Source organism: Anomalospiza imberbis, chromosome 9 (genome assembly GCF_031753505.1).
Source record: "Anomalospiza imberbis isolate Cuckoo-Finch-1a 21T00152 chromosome 9, ASM3175350v1, whole genome shotgun sequence".
Lineage (NCBI taxonomy): Eukaryota > Metazoa > Chordata > Aves > Passeriformes > Viduidae > Anomalospiza > Anomalospiza imberbis.
Window position 1 is genome coordinate 18,197,936 of NC_089689.1, and position 12,669 is coordinate 18,210,604.

Genomic DNA, 12,669 nt, shown 5'->3' on the forward strand with positions numbered 1-12,669 from the left:
AAAAAAAAAAAAACTGTTAAAAAAGGAGAATGCAGAGAAAGTCTCTTGGCCAGATTACAATATGCCAGATGACAATTTTTCCCCCCAGTCTTTATTTAGTTTTCTCAAATGGCTGTCTGTAAGGCAGATATGCACTGCATGCTTCAATCACCCAGACTTAGCTTCTTTAACTAAATCTACTGCACACTGCTAAAATGACAGCACTTTAGTAGTGATAACATGACATCAAATCTTCTTCAAATTTGTGCCCACAAAACATCCACTTAAAGATACTACACACATGTTGCAAAAAAATGTTAGTTTTGAAGATCCTAATGTGTATGCAGTATCCTCTGCTGACAAATTTAGAACTTTAAGTATTGATTTAAAGTTTTTTAAACAGTCAGCAAAGAATACCTAAGTATACTCATGCCATGTATTTAGCTAAATCAGTATACGTAACTAAAAATTATTTCCAATTTTTTTTCTACATCTAATTCTGTATATTTATAGGAAACCATTTTATTAGTCCTGCTAATAAGCATTTAAATTGAAAAATCAGATGCCACTCAGCTGTACTTCAGTATTACTTTTACAACACATTGCATATTGGGAGATTTTCATGGGATTACCACTGAAAGCTGGATTTCCCTGATAGATAAAATCATATAGGTAAGAGTGGACAATTGGTTGACAAAATCTGTGTTATATTAAACCAGTCTAGCTACAGCTCTGAACTACAGACTGACAAAAAGTATGAAATTGGGAAATCACTTCTCTCTCTCCAAGTCATACATACATATGTGCACCAAGAATTCAGTCTTGCATGGCATCAGGGAAGTGCTATTATGACATGAAGACAGCTTATCACAAGAAGCAATATTCAGAGTCTACTCATCTCCATGGACTGCTTGTGTACATCCAAAGGCAGATTTGTGATTCTACCCACATTCCTTCAAAACAACTGGTGCAGTTCCTTTGATAACAGACTGTGAGACTGTTCCCCATCCTTTCCCAGTATCTTCCTACTCAATTAAAAACTAGGCAGAATCATCTTCTACAGCTACAAATATGCAGACACTGAAACGTGAAAGTCTAATTTCTGCAGTCTATTCAAGTCTCTATCTTGGTACTCTGCATATTAGCAGACTTTCAGGTTCCTCGTACCTCCCTGAGACTACATTAATCTCTGTAATAAGGAATTTTAATTTTATGCATAGCAATGATTTTTGCTTTAACACATCCTGTGCAACAATATTTGCACATCTCTAATACCAAACCCCTTCATTTCTCTGTCACCACTTAAATTCTAAATTATGCTCCAAATATCTTCAGCTATTTTGCAGTCTCTGAAGCATAGCTATTCTGCATTATGGGAGATGTAGTTCACTGAACACATTTTTACCTGAAGGCAGTCATGCTTAATATAAACATTTGGCCTATGCTGAGTGCCTAAAATATTTAACTGGCACAGTACATTGCAAAAAAAGTAATTTAAATTCATTAGGAAGAGTTTATATTTAAGAGAAACGTATTTTCTGCAGTTCTACAGAAAGCAGTTCCCTCAAAAAATCCATACTCTGCCTTTTAAGCACTCTTTACATCCACGTGTTCTGCTAATGAATTTTCAGTGATTAATCAACTTTGTAATATCAACTACTTTCCATTTTATAATGTACTAATGACAATAAAGAAGAAGGCTAATTTCAAAGAACCAAACAAGAAAAGTGTGTTTTCCCTGCTTTGAAGCACTCACCTTTCCATCAAACATTGCACAGCTCAGCCTTCAGAAAGTATGTCTCTACCTGGAGTATTTTTTCCTCCTTTTGTGTAAAGCAATACACAGCACTTTAACTTATGCTCGAAAAGAAGTTTACTTACCAATATTTTCTGTGGGCATTGAGACTCTACTTGGTTCTACAAGGTTATCAGCCAAGACAAAAGCCCCTTCTTCTAATGTATCAAGTAACATTGTGGCTGCATGGGCTTGTTCTGAAGAATTCATGTCCTTCCAGGACTCCAGAGCTTCAGGCCTGAGCAAGTTGTCCACTGTATCCACAACTGCCTGCATTCATTAGAAAACTATCATTAGGTCTGAAGCCCTAGGCAGCTGGGGAAAATTCCCAATGTTATACGGTGACAATTATAATACTTAACTGTCAGGATGATTTACTGTGATTTAATGGCACAAGAACACTATTTTCAACATTAAAATATTTTCCATCCGCTTGTTGGATTAGCATGAGTAGAAGCGCAGCTAGTCACTAGCATTGTGTGGTCTCTAAGCAGTTAACATGCAAATTTGACTTGTTTTGTATCAGATATAAGTATGGTATTATTATTGTGCTGAAAAATGTAAAAATAAATGTCAGAAGTCTTGCCTGAAGCTTTCATCTTAATGTCAAAATGCATAACTTCTATTTAAAAATACTAACGCCAAAATTAGCACTTCGCAGTTTAGGCTGAAATGACAATAATAGTCCTCTGGAAACTGAACCCCACTAGTGCAGTCATAGCACTGTAAACTACTTGTCTATGACAATTAGACCTTCTTTATTACAGGAGGCATGAAATGAAGCTGACTCAGTGCTTCAAAATTAATTTTGGCCACTCTCACTCCCCCTCGTCTTCCTGTACCTGTTCACAGATACTTAGAGGGATTACCAACTCCCATTCCTGCACAAAGGTCAGTTAGAAAAGGAAATCAATAGAGCAAACAAGATGTCCACTGACCGTTCCTGTTATCAGTGACGGCAAAACTGTAAAGCTGAATAAAATCTGCTATTTTTAAAAGTTTTACTTGCAACAACTCTATAATCATGCTTTAAGATTCACTGAGCTGCATATAGGGTAGTAATAAATAAGGAAGAAGAATAATTCAGTGACATGATTACATTATTTAAAAAAAATAATCCAATCAGAGTAATCAGATAATCAATTGAAGGCAGGCTTTTACATTAATGCATAACGTTGCTGTGCACTGAGTGTGCTGTGTATTGAGTACAGCAGGCACTGCTGTAACACCCTGTTTATTCTGTCCCATTTACCTATTCCTAATGTGTCATTAAGCATATATATAATTTGCTTGATCAATTTAAAAGCATTGGAAATGGAAACAGAACACATTATACAAACAGAAAGATGTCAGTCTGGAGTACTATATTGTGCAAACAAACAAATGGGAAAACTTGGTCAAAGCTCTTGTCAGAGCAAGATTAATTAGCCTAATCCATTTTAATATCCTCTTTCTGTCTGCATTGTGAGCCACCACGACCTTCCTGGCAGGTGGAAGATACTTCGAAGTGGCTTTAAAGCCTTTTTTCTTTCTCTAATGGGAGAATAGTCAAAATGCTCGCACTGATACTGCTGCAGCCATTAACTAGAGTGGAACAGAAATTGGTCTGCAGAGGCCAGATTCATTAGTCACTAAGAAATACAGATTGGAGCCTCTAATCTGAGGAACAAATGAATTCTCTGTCACAAAGTGGGAACTCGCTTCATTTGCATAGTGTAAGTCAGCTTTTGATTTGTAATTTCAAGAGGTTTATTAGTCTTATCTAAGCAAAGAAGCCCATTTGAGACCTACAGAAAATGACACCAGTTGGAAATTAAGGTTCTGCTCTGGTTTCTTATGTATCGCCATACAGCACTGATGGTATGAATTCATTGATACGATACGCTTTTCGTTTATTATGGGATACCTTAACTCTGCGTTTTCCTTGTGGAAAATCATCACCTGCCCAGTAATATTTCTGAAGTGCTTCTCCTCTCAGACAGAGGCAAATGGATGGGAAAAACCCCAGAGCCCCTGAGACACAGCTGTCAGAGCAGCCCCGTTACTGCTCTTCTCATGACCCTGTTTACTACTGAAAAGGAAGCAGAAAACCCCACTCTTCCTAAACCACATCTGCTCGATTACCCTTTACTATTAAAATATACTTTCTAATAAAAACATATTACAACTATTATTGCTTGAGAAGTTAATTTCTCTCCAGAACTTTGTCTTTTTTGTCGAATTTCTGTATAACTGGACATCTCTCATCCACTTCCAGGGCCTCAGGATAAAAGACAGAAGTGCCCTGTACAGAGAAATCTCTTTTCAGTAAGAGTCTGAATTTTTTTTTTATTATGTTGGAAGGCATTTCAAAATTCTTTCCAAAAATAATTCTTACATTTCATCTCAGAGGGAACAGGTAAAAATCAGTATTTTAAAAGAAGTTTTGTAAAAATCTACAATAAAATCTTTCAGAGCCAGACATGTCTGTTCTAGAACTTTTTTTCCCCCTTCATAGGGGTGAGGTGGCATTATTGGCATTATACTGCAGCAAAGGAGCTGGCCACTACAGGCAGCCATTCTACAGCTGATGAAAGGAACTGGAAATCAGGTAGCAATGTGTTACACACCTATATAGCCTGGTTAATGGGACACGTGGCAGACATTTTACTAATAAAGTTAGAGAAATGTTTGTCTTTGCATTGTATCCTCAAGTCACTGAATTGCAACAATTCTCAAAACTGTAAGAAGGAGTGATTTTACTAGGCATAAAAATACACACAAAGCAAAAGCTACATAATGTATATTTTTCTCACAAGCAAATTAACTCTAAACAGTCTTTGATATAAAATTCTACCAAGGTGAACTAATTTCTTTGAGTTGCAAGCTTTTTCCTCCTGCCCAAAATTTTATTACAAGAGAGATGTTACTTCCAATTCAGATAATAATCCCTTCTGCTCTTTTAGTTTTGAACATGTTAAGGTACAAGAGGTATGAACTTTGATTTTTTTTTTTCTGAGTGTTATACCTGTGCAAAGCCAACATTTTTAAAGTTGATATGGGGCACAATACACATTTATCAAAGACTGAAATACATAGGATCATGCAGCAAGATGATAAAGCGTGGCAGGTTGCTGAAGCAGGGAGAAAGCAGGGTGACAGCACAGGAGATATACCTTAAGGTAAGCCCTGCACGTCTTCTCTCGTTTTTGGAGCTTTTTAATAAGGAAAAAGAAAATCAGAAGTTAGAAAGATTCTGGAAAACTTCAGAAAGAGAAAAAAAATACTCTGGTGTTTCAAATCCTGATTTTGAATGAGAGCCTGGACATTAATCTAGTTTCTGTCCATGATGACTACATCACGCAGAACATCTCACAGGAAATGTTTTTTCCCAGCTGTGGTTTAAGCCCAGCTGGCAGCCAAAGACCACACAGCCACTTGCTCGTTTGCTCAACAGCAGGGTTGGGGAAAGAATCACAAGGGTAAAACTGACAAAATCCATGAGCTGAGATAAACACAGTTCAATAGGTAAAACAAAATAAAATAAACTAGGGAGTTAATTCACTGCTTCCCATGGGTAGGCAGGTGTTCAGCCATTCCCAGAAAAGCCAAGCTCCATCACATGGAATAGTTACTTGGGAAGACAAACACCATAACTTTGCAGTCTCCCAGTTCTTCCTAATTCCCACCAGCTTTATATGCTGAATATGATGTCACATGGTCTGGAATACCCCCTTGGTCAGCTGGGCTCAGAGGTCCCAGCTGTGTCCCATCCCAAATTCCCATGCACTCCCAAATTCCTTGACAGCACAGCAGTACAAAAAGAAGAAAATGCTGTGAAAATGCTGCTCAGCATTAACAAAAACATCTTTTTGTCAAAGATATGGAAGATTTATTTCAGCACAAATCCAAAACGTAGCCCTATACTAGCCACTGTGAAGAAAATTAACTCTACCCCAGCCAAAAGCAGCACAGCAACCTTTACTCAGGTGTCTAGATAACTTTTGCTCAAATGGTGGGGTTTATACGAAAAGGTCAAAGGAAAAAAATCTGTGTGTGGGCACTAGATCTGTCTCTGGGAAAACTATTTTAAGGGCATCTAGGGGCTGTAAATAAACCTATTGCCAAAATAACAGAGAAGTGCATGGATATCTCTCTCTCTAAAGGAGGATGAAAAAATATTTCATTTGTGGCTTGCTGACTAGGCTCATGCAAGGAAGAGGCTGAGAAATATAACATTTCCTCTGAGAAAAAGAGGAAAGGTAATAACACTGTAATTTGTATTTAAACCACAAAGACACATTTTCTCTGAAATGTTTCTTGGAACATGTTTCCAGAGAAAACATTAATTCGAGTTTTACTTATGTGCAGTAAGGCCTTTTTATAAAGATCAATTATAAGTCATGTTGGTGTCTTTAGAAGTCTAAGAAAGTGTTATTATTCTGCAGGAAGTTGGATTAAAATAAAACCCTGCACCTATGCAGAATTCCACTGATTTTATTACATGTTCAGGGTTAAAAGGATCACTGGATAAACATGCTGATTTGTTACAGAATTTCTGAGAGTTAATACTCATTTCCCTCACACTAGTTATAATGCATTCCAGATTTTAATATGGGACACAGCTATGTATTTTAGGACCAGTCAGCTATTGTGAATTATATCTCATTCCCTAAAGAAGGTAATTACAACTTTCCGCTGTGTATTTACTGCTGTTTTCTCTCATATGCTTATTCCAGAACTATACACATGCAGGAACAAAGTATAGATTAATATTTCTGAAAGGAAAAAAATACCAAACCCAAGAGCAATTGTTATCCCAGCAGGAGGAGGTGATGGGAGGTGTGTACCTTGTTATAACTCCTTCCAGCAGAGTCTTTTTCACTGGGCCGTAGTTCCTGAAGCTGAGCATCCAAAATGTCCACGAGCTGTTCCATCAGCCTCACTGATGAACTAACATCACCAGCAAAGACCGGTCCTTTGGTGTGTTTAGCCAGTTCATTGGCCAGACTAGCAGCATTTTCTCCACTTCTGATCTGAAATGACAGTTTATATTATCTCAGCAGGGTCCCTTGTTCTGCTTGCGGCTCCTAATTCCAATTCCCTGTGTACCTTTGTTGTGGTGAAATAACCATTTGCACACACATTGAAATCTGTAACTAATTGAGACCAATAACGTTCTCTTTATCTCAGAAGATTAAAGGTTCTTAGATCTGTGACACACAAAAGCAGTTCTTAAGAGCCATCAAAACCAGAAATCTGAGTGGGACTTCTGGGCTCGATCTTCTATTCATCCTCACTTTTATTTTACTGCCATTATCAGACAGTAAGAAATCTGTTTGTTCATACCAGTGCTTGAGGCATTTGAAAGTCAAGAAGCCTTGTACTGACAACAAATTATCCAGTTTTCATAAACTTTGTAAATCTCAGTAGGGAAGGAAAACACAGAAAGTGGTTCTGCTGTCTAAACATACTGTTATCAATGCACTCAGACAAAAATCTATTTATTACAGTGTAATTTTTACTGAACAAAAAAACCCTTGTTGTATACCAGAGGTTTTGCTGTGTGTTGTATAGTATTTGATTTTTTAAGCAAATATTGCTTTTGGTTTTTGAAAACAAGAAAAGCTACTTTGTTTTAAATTGTGATGAAAACACGTAATCACAAATTCAACATAAGAATTTACAGAGGGCATATTAAGACACAAATAAGAACCTAACTGTTGGCCAGTACTTTGCACATGGAGTACACATAACTCCTACTTTTAATGAACACAGAGTAATAAAGACAACTTCAACAAACTGAAATATTAATGCTGAGAGTTAAAATCCTTAATCACCAGTGTACACCAGATTAAAAGGTTTCAACCAACCTTCTGAGCCAGCTGATTTACCCAGTGTGAGGTACAGTTGCTAAGATCAGGGCCTTTGGGGTTCCACATTCCCGTTAAGACCACGCAGAGATACGAGGCAGTTCCTGCAACAGATGTAGAAAACTACAGTGAAATGGAAACCATTTTTCTTCATGCATTCAGGAAATTGGCTACACTGTGCTCCTAAACAACATTCAATTCTGAATGCTGCTAATGGTAGTACTTGACAATAATTGACTAAAATGTAAGGAAATAATGTAGATTACAAAGAGCAATAAAAAAAAAGTCAGTGAAAAGTACCAGACGTTTTCTGCAAACAAACAAAAAGCCCTTGATTTTTCCTGGAGCTCATCCAGAGGGGAGCTCATAATGAGAAAGGCAGCTGTAAGCATATTTCACAACAGTCCTCAAGCAATGCCCTAAAATTTGACCTGGATTCACACAAGTGCAAGTGCAAGGTAATTCTGTGGCTACGCTCAAATGACGATTGCAGATTATAACTTGACCAGTGTCTGTAGATACTGCACTCTCTGGGTAACAAAAAAAATCATGGGACACACAGCCTGAGATTAAAAATATTCATCATGAGAGAGCTGCATATTGCTTTTGAAATGTCTGCTTGACATCAAGATATATTTTTAAAGGCAATACCTCGTGTTCCTTTGGGGCAAGGGCGTTCAACCATCATTCCTCTTTGTGTCTGAGGCCAGCTAATCCCCCTGGCCTCAGTCGGTTCACAGAATCTCTCTGGCAAAGGGAAAAAACTTGTCACGGGAGGAATTTTGGTTGTGGAAATGGGTGGTGGTGGTTTGGGTCCTCTGCTTCCTTCCTTTGTTCCTCCAGCTGATGTTGTGCTTATGGGACCTCTCTGTGATGTAGTGCTAGTGGTTGACACTGTGGTTTTGTAAAGCTCTGCTGAAGAAGTTATTGTCACTGCTGTGGTAGGCACTGCACAGGGAAAAATCAGAGTAATAATAAAATAAATTACTTCAGAATTATATATAAAAAAGTTATTTAAAAGCTATTTATGTAACTTTCAAGGATTCTCTGGCGTCTCCTTTCCTTTATCTTAATATTACTCTTACTGCTATTCTGGATGCTTAAGATATAACTTTGACTTTTTTTTGGTTTTTTCTTTTTTTACTGCCAGCTCATACTGTTATGACGTTTCAGCACATTCTTCAAATAATCTCTTCTGTAATAAAAATTGATAGTTACATTTCTAAAAGCTGAAAGGCATACTAGGGAATTATCAGTACATAACAAACACACTCAAAGCAATTAAAGATTACTTAATCACATTTGCAGCAGGAACAACTCAATAGATTGAATCATTTGAATCAGTGTGCCGTGAACAATGTAGTCCAGCTTTAACAACAAAGGCAGTGGGCTGTAACTAACGAGACCATTTTTGAAAAACAGACCCCAAAACTTCAAGTCACCCAGTATACACCTTCCAGGGCAATAATTATGATAACATCTTCCTACCCAGCAGTCATGCTGCCTGAGAGAGCTGCATGCCCGATTAGCTCCAAGCAGAGGCAGCACCCAGCAGCTACACGGCGGTCTCCTCTTTGAACATTTGGGGCCGTAACATCCTTTTTTGATAGAGCAGGTAGGAAGACACAATTCATTCAAGCCAGTGGCAAGGACCAAGTTTTCATCTTCTATGAAACACCAGGACAGGCTTAGGCCAAATGCCTTCAGCTCAGGATGTGCAGCTGTTCCTGCCACTGACCCACAGCAGGAACTCCTGGCTGGAGCTGCTGAGGTACAGCCCAAGCCTTGCCAGGGTTTTCAGGCTTTGGAGAGATAATATAAGTTAATGCTAGTGGAGTCTGGTATGCTGTGCAACACCTTCAAATGTATATTGAGAAACAACGCAAGTGAGCAAAGCAACTGCCACAGTTACCATTATTTCCAAATATTCATCAGTGTTCAAAATGCTTTACGGGCACAGAAAAATACAGAGGCTTGTGTTGAGAACAAATAAGCTCACGAAAAATATTTTTGGCTTTTTTCTTTCTCTTTTTTTCTTGCTCTGCTAGGCTGTTGTACTCTTGACTTACTGGACAATGCAGCTTCTCTACATTTAATCAAATAAAATAAAACCAGAATGAAGAGCAGTCTCACTTTTCTCAGCAGTTGTTTTGTAAATTAGTGTTTTGCGTAATATTAAATTTCAGCCATTTGGCAAATTACAATTATCTTAAAACATTTTTTCAATTATGTTTCACTTATATTAGAGGTTTAGAATATTAATTCATTTTTTATTTGCACATGAATTTAGGGTGAAGTTTTGATCGTCATGTTTTTTCAAGAGTAAAGGCAAAGATATGCCTATCATCCCTCTCCTGCTCACAAACTTCTGCAGAGAAGTTTGTCTGTCTTCTCTTCAGTCTCATTCTTGGCTGCTTGAACACAGCGTGTGTAATTGTGCTGAACTTGTGGTGTAGCCAGTGACTATTGAAACCCTCAGATCTATTCTGCAAGTGTTTGCCTGACATCTTGTGAAACTGCTCTAATTTGCTTTTGATTACAATGCATCCAGCCTTCTAGTGCTTTCCCAATTAACATTTGTCAAAAGCATTTGCAATCACTTCCACAAGTGTCAGGCAAGGCCTGCTGAATCAGGTCCTCAGGAACAGGGTGCTCATGGGGATGGAGGATGATGCAGGGGACAACCAATTACGATCCATCTCCTAATACACTCTGCTAATTAATACATATTTAAACATCAAAATAGCTATTAGCATTATTGCAATTACTACTCAAACCCTGTAATGTTTAGGACAGTTTTGTCTCAGAAGCAAAATATCAGTGTCAGAATTCATAAATCACTTTGAAGTTCAGTGGGAAGGTAACAAGTTTCAGAACATATTTGGTGTTGCACCCTGAGCTAAAATAATTCTGCTGTCATTACAAAACTTTAGTTAGTACAATTTTCATGCTATCCATTAAAATCAATTTCAAAGTCTATCACCCATTATTAAAAAATGACCTGCATAGCATGGTAGTACTACATAGAAATATATGAATAATCTCACATTGTAAGAGAAAGACTTTAAACCACCTCTCACAAAAAAAATTTAAAAAAATTGCAGATAACTTCTAAGAGCTTATCTCTTCAATCAAAATTTAAAAAAGAAGTTATCATAATTAAGAATGCATTAGGAAACTTCAGACAGTGCAGGAAGTCTGGGAAAGAAGGTGGTTGAAAACTAAGAAACAACCGAACACATCACTTCAAGGAATATATCTAGCTTTTAGAAGGCAGGTCATTTTGTCTTTTATGACCTGTGGGAACTTAATCTGCTCAGCCATTCTCCTGAGCTGCACGAAGACACATGACAGCTGCCACCACCTGATGTGTCTTGTTCCAAGAGCTGAGGGCGGTGGCATCTGCGGGCTCTGCCTTGCAGAGCACTTTGCCAATACAAGATAATGGCAGTGATGATTAACATGCTGCAACAGAGAAGAAGAACAAACTCCATGTCAAGGTTATTAACCTATTGTTCTAAGCAGCAGGGGTGAAGCTATGTAGTTTTTGTCCAACTCCAAAAAAGACACTTTTGCAATGCGAGATTCTATTTTGACTTTTTCACTAGGCTTGACATGCTGAGGAGAAATCCGAATTTTCTGCCTTCTTTTTTTTTTTTTTTTAAGAATAGGTTCTTTTTATTATCAGCTGAAGACATTAAAATTAAGAAAATAAGAGAAAAGAGCAACAAGAAGTAAATTCAAAGACTCAAATTGAGGCGTAGTTAATTTACATTTGTTTAATGCAGTTCCTAATAGCTGATTTAAACAGTTATGTATCCTATCTGTTACTAAAAATGAAGACACCACTGGAATAAAAGTCAACACCTGTTTAGCAGTGTGATGTCTATAAAAAACTTAACACAATTGCTGTAGGACAGCAGGGGAATAGTAACTTTCTTTCCCCAACTCTCAGTGAAGAGCAGATTTAGAGAAGGCACACAAGCTACCTAGTATTCCTTGCCAACAGGTTTCTATTCTAGGCAGGCAGGCAAAAAAAAAAAAAAAAAAAAAAAAAAAAAAAAAAAAAAAAACCAAAACAAAAACCACTAAACAAAGCCAAATCAAAAATATCCCTACCCAAAATACAAATGTAACCTTAGATTTACAATTGTGTTAATTGTAATGCCCAAATGATGTGCCACTTCTGAAAATGGTTTCATTCTCCTCTCTGGCATAAAGGTCATTTGAGAAATCAGCTGCATGGACTTTCTAAATTAAATTAATATTTTTATAGGTCAAGTATTTTAATTTATTCGGGCACATGAAAATCTATGTGCCCACCTTTATTCTCAACAGGTGTCATACATGGAGCTGCTGTGTAAAGCAACAGAGATCATAAACTTGTGCAAATCACAATTTTCCTGCCTTCTGCTTATTACTTCTCTGTACCTGTTTTTGTGCTTCAGTAAATAGCAGGGAAGGTACTAAGAGTCACCTAATTACCTATAGGTTACTCCAGCTATTATGTTAGTCAGTACTCTATTGACCCTGCCAAATCCCATTCAAATGAAAGAGAAATTTTTACACAGTATAAATGTATACCTAGAAAATGATAACACACGTGACAAAAAAAATTAGCAAAATACTTGTGGTTAAGAAATATGCTATCTGGTCCTCATTATACTGTCTTTACTTGTACAACCACTTTTTCATTCATCTGTAGTCTATCAGATTTGATATAGTAGTACAAACCCAATTTACTTAATTTGCTGCATGACTTTCTTGTAGATTCTTGGTGTTGCACTAGTTTCCTATTACTTGGTGATGCTAGTCTCCGAGTTTCTGTTCTGTCCATACTCACAACATCCATCTCTTCCTGCAGTGATCCAATAATACTTAATGATGGGTATCATGGCACAAAAGGGGAGACAACTACAGTTTGAACAGTTAGCACAAATTGGGATGAGTGTAGATGAAATCTCTCCCTAATGCACTAACACAGAACAAAAGGATTTATCTTCTTTTTGTTACCAAGGAAACCTTACAATGTAATGCTCATAC

At 37.3% G+C, this 12,669-nt stretch overlaps 1 protein-coding gene across 33 annotated transcripts in view; it reads right to left on the bottom strand.

Annotated features, from left to right (window-relative positions):
• The window catches only part of ADGRL2 (adhesion G protein-coupled receptor L2), a 157,409-nt gene that overhangs the window by 27,609 nt on the left and 117,131 nt on the right, over positions 1-12,669 (bottom strand). For 25 of the 33 annotated variants that reach the window (XM_068199946.1, XM_068199944.1, XM_068199952.1 and 22 more), the window contains 5 exons: positions 8,278-8,574; positions 7,627-7,730; positions 6,604-6,789; positions 4,930-4,968; positions 1,861-2,044 (listed from right to left, as the gene is read on the bottom strand). In XM_068199946.1, coding sequence (XP_068056047.1) covers positions 1,861-2,044; positions 4,930-4,968; positions 6,604-6,789; positions 7,627-7,730; positions 8,278-8,574 — 810 coding nt within the window. The remainder of the gene's footprint in view (positions 1-1,860; positions 2,045-4,929; positions 4,969-6,603; positions 6,790-7,626; positions 7,731-8,277; positions 8,575-12,669) is intronic. The other 8 variants (XM_068199953.1, XM_068199966.1, XM_068199956.1 and 5 more) reach the window with 1 other exon arrangement.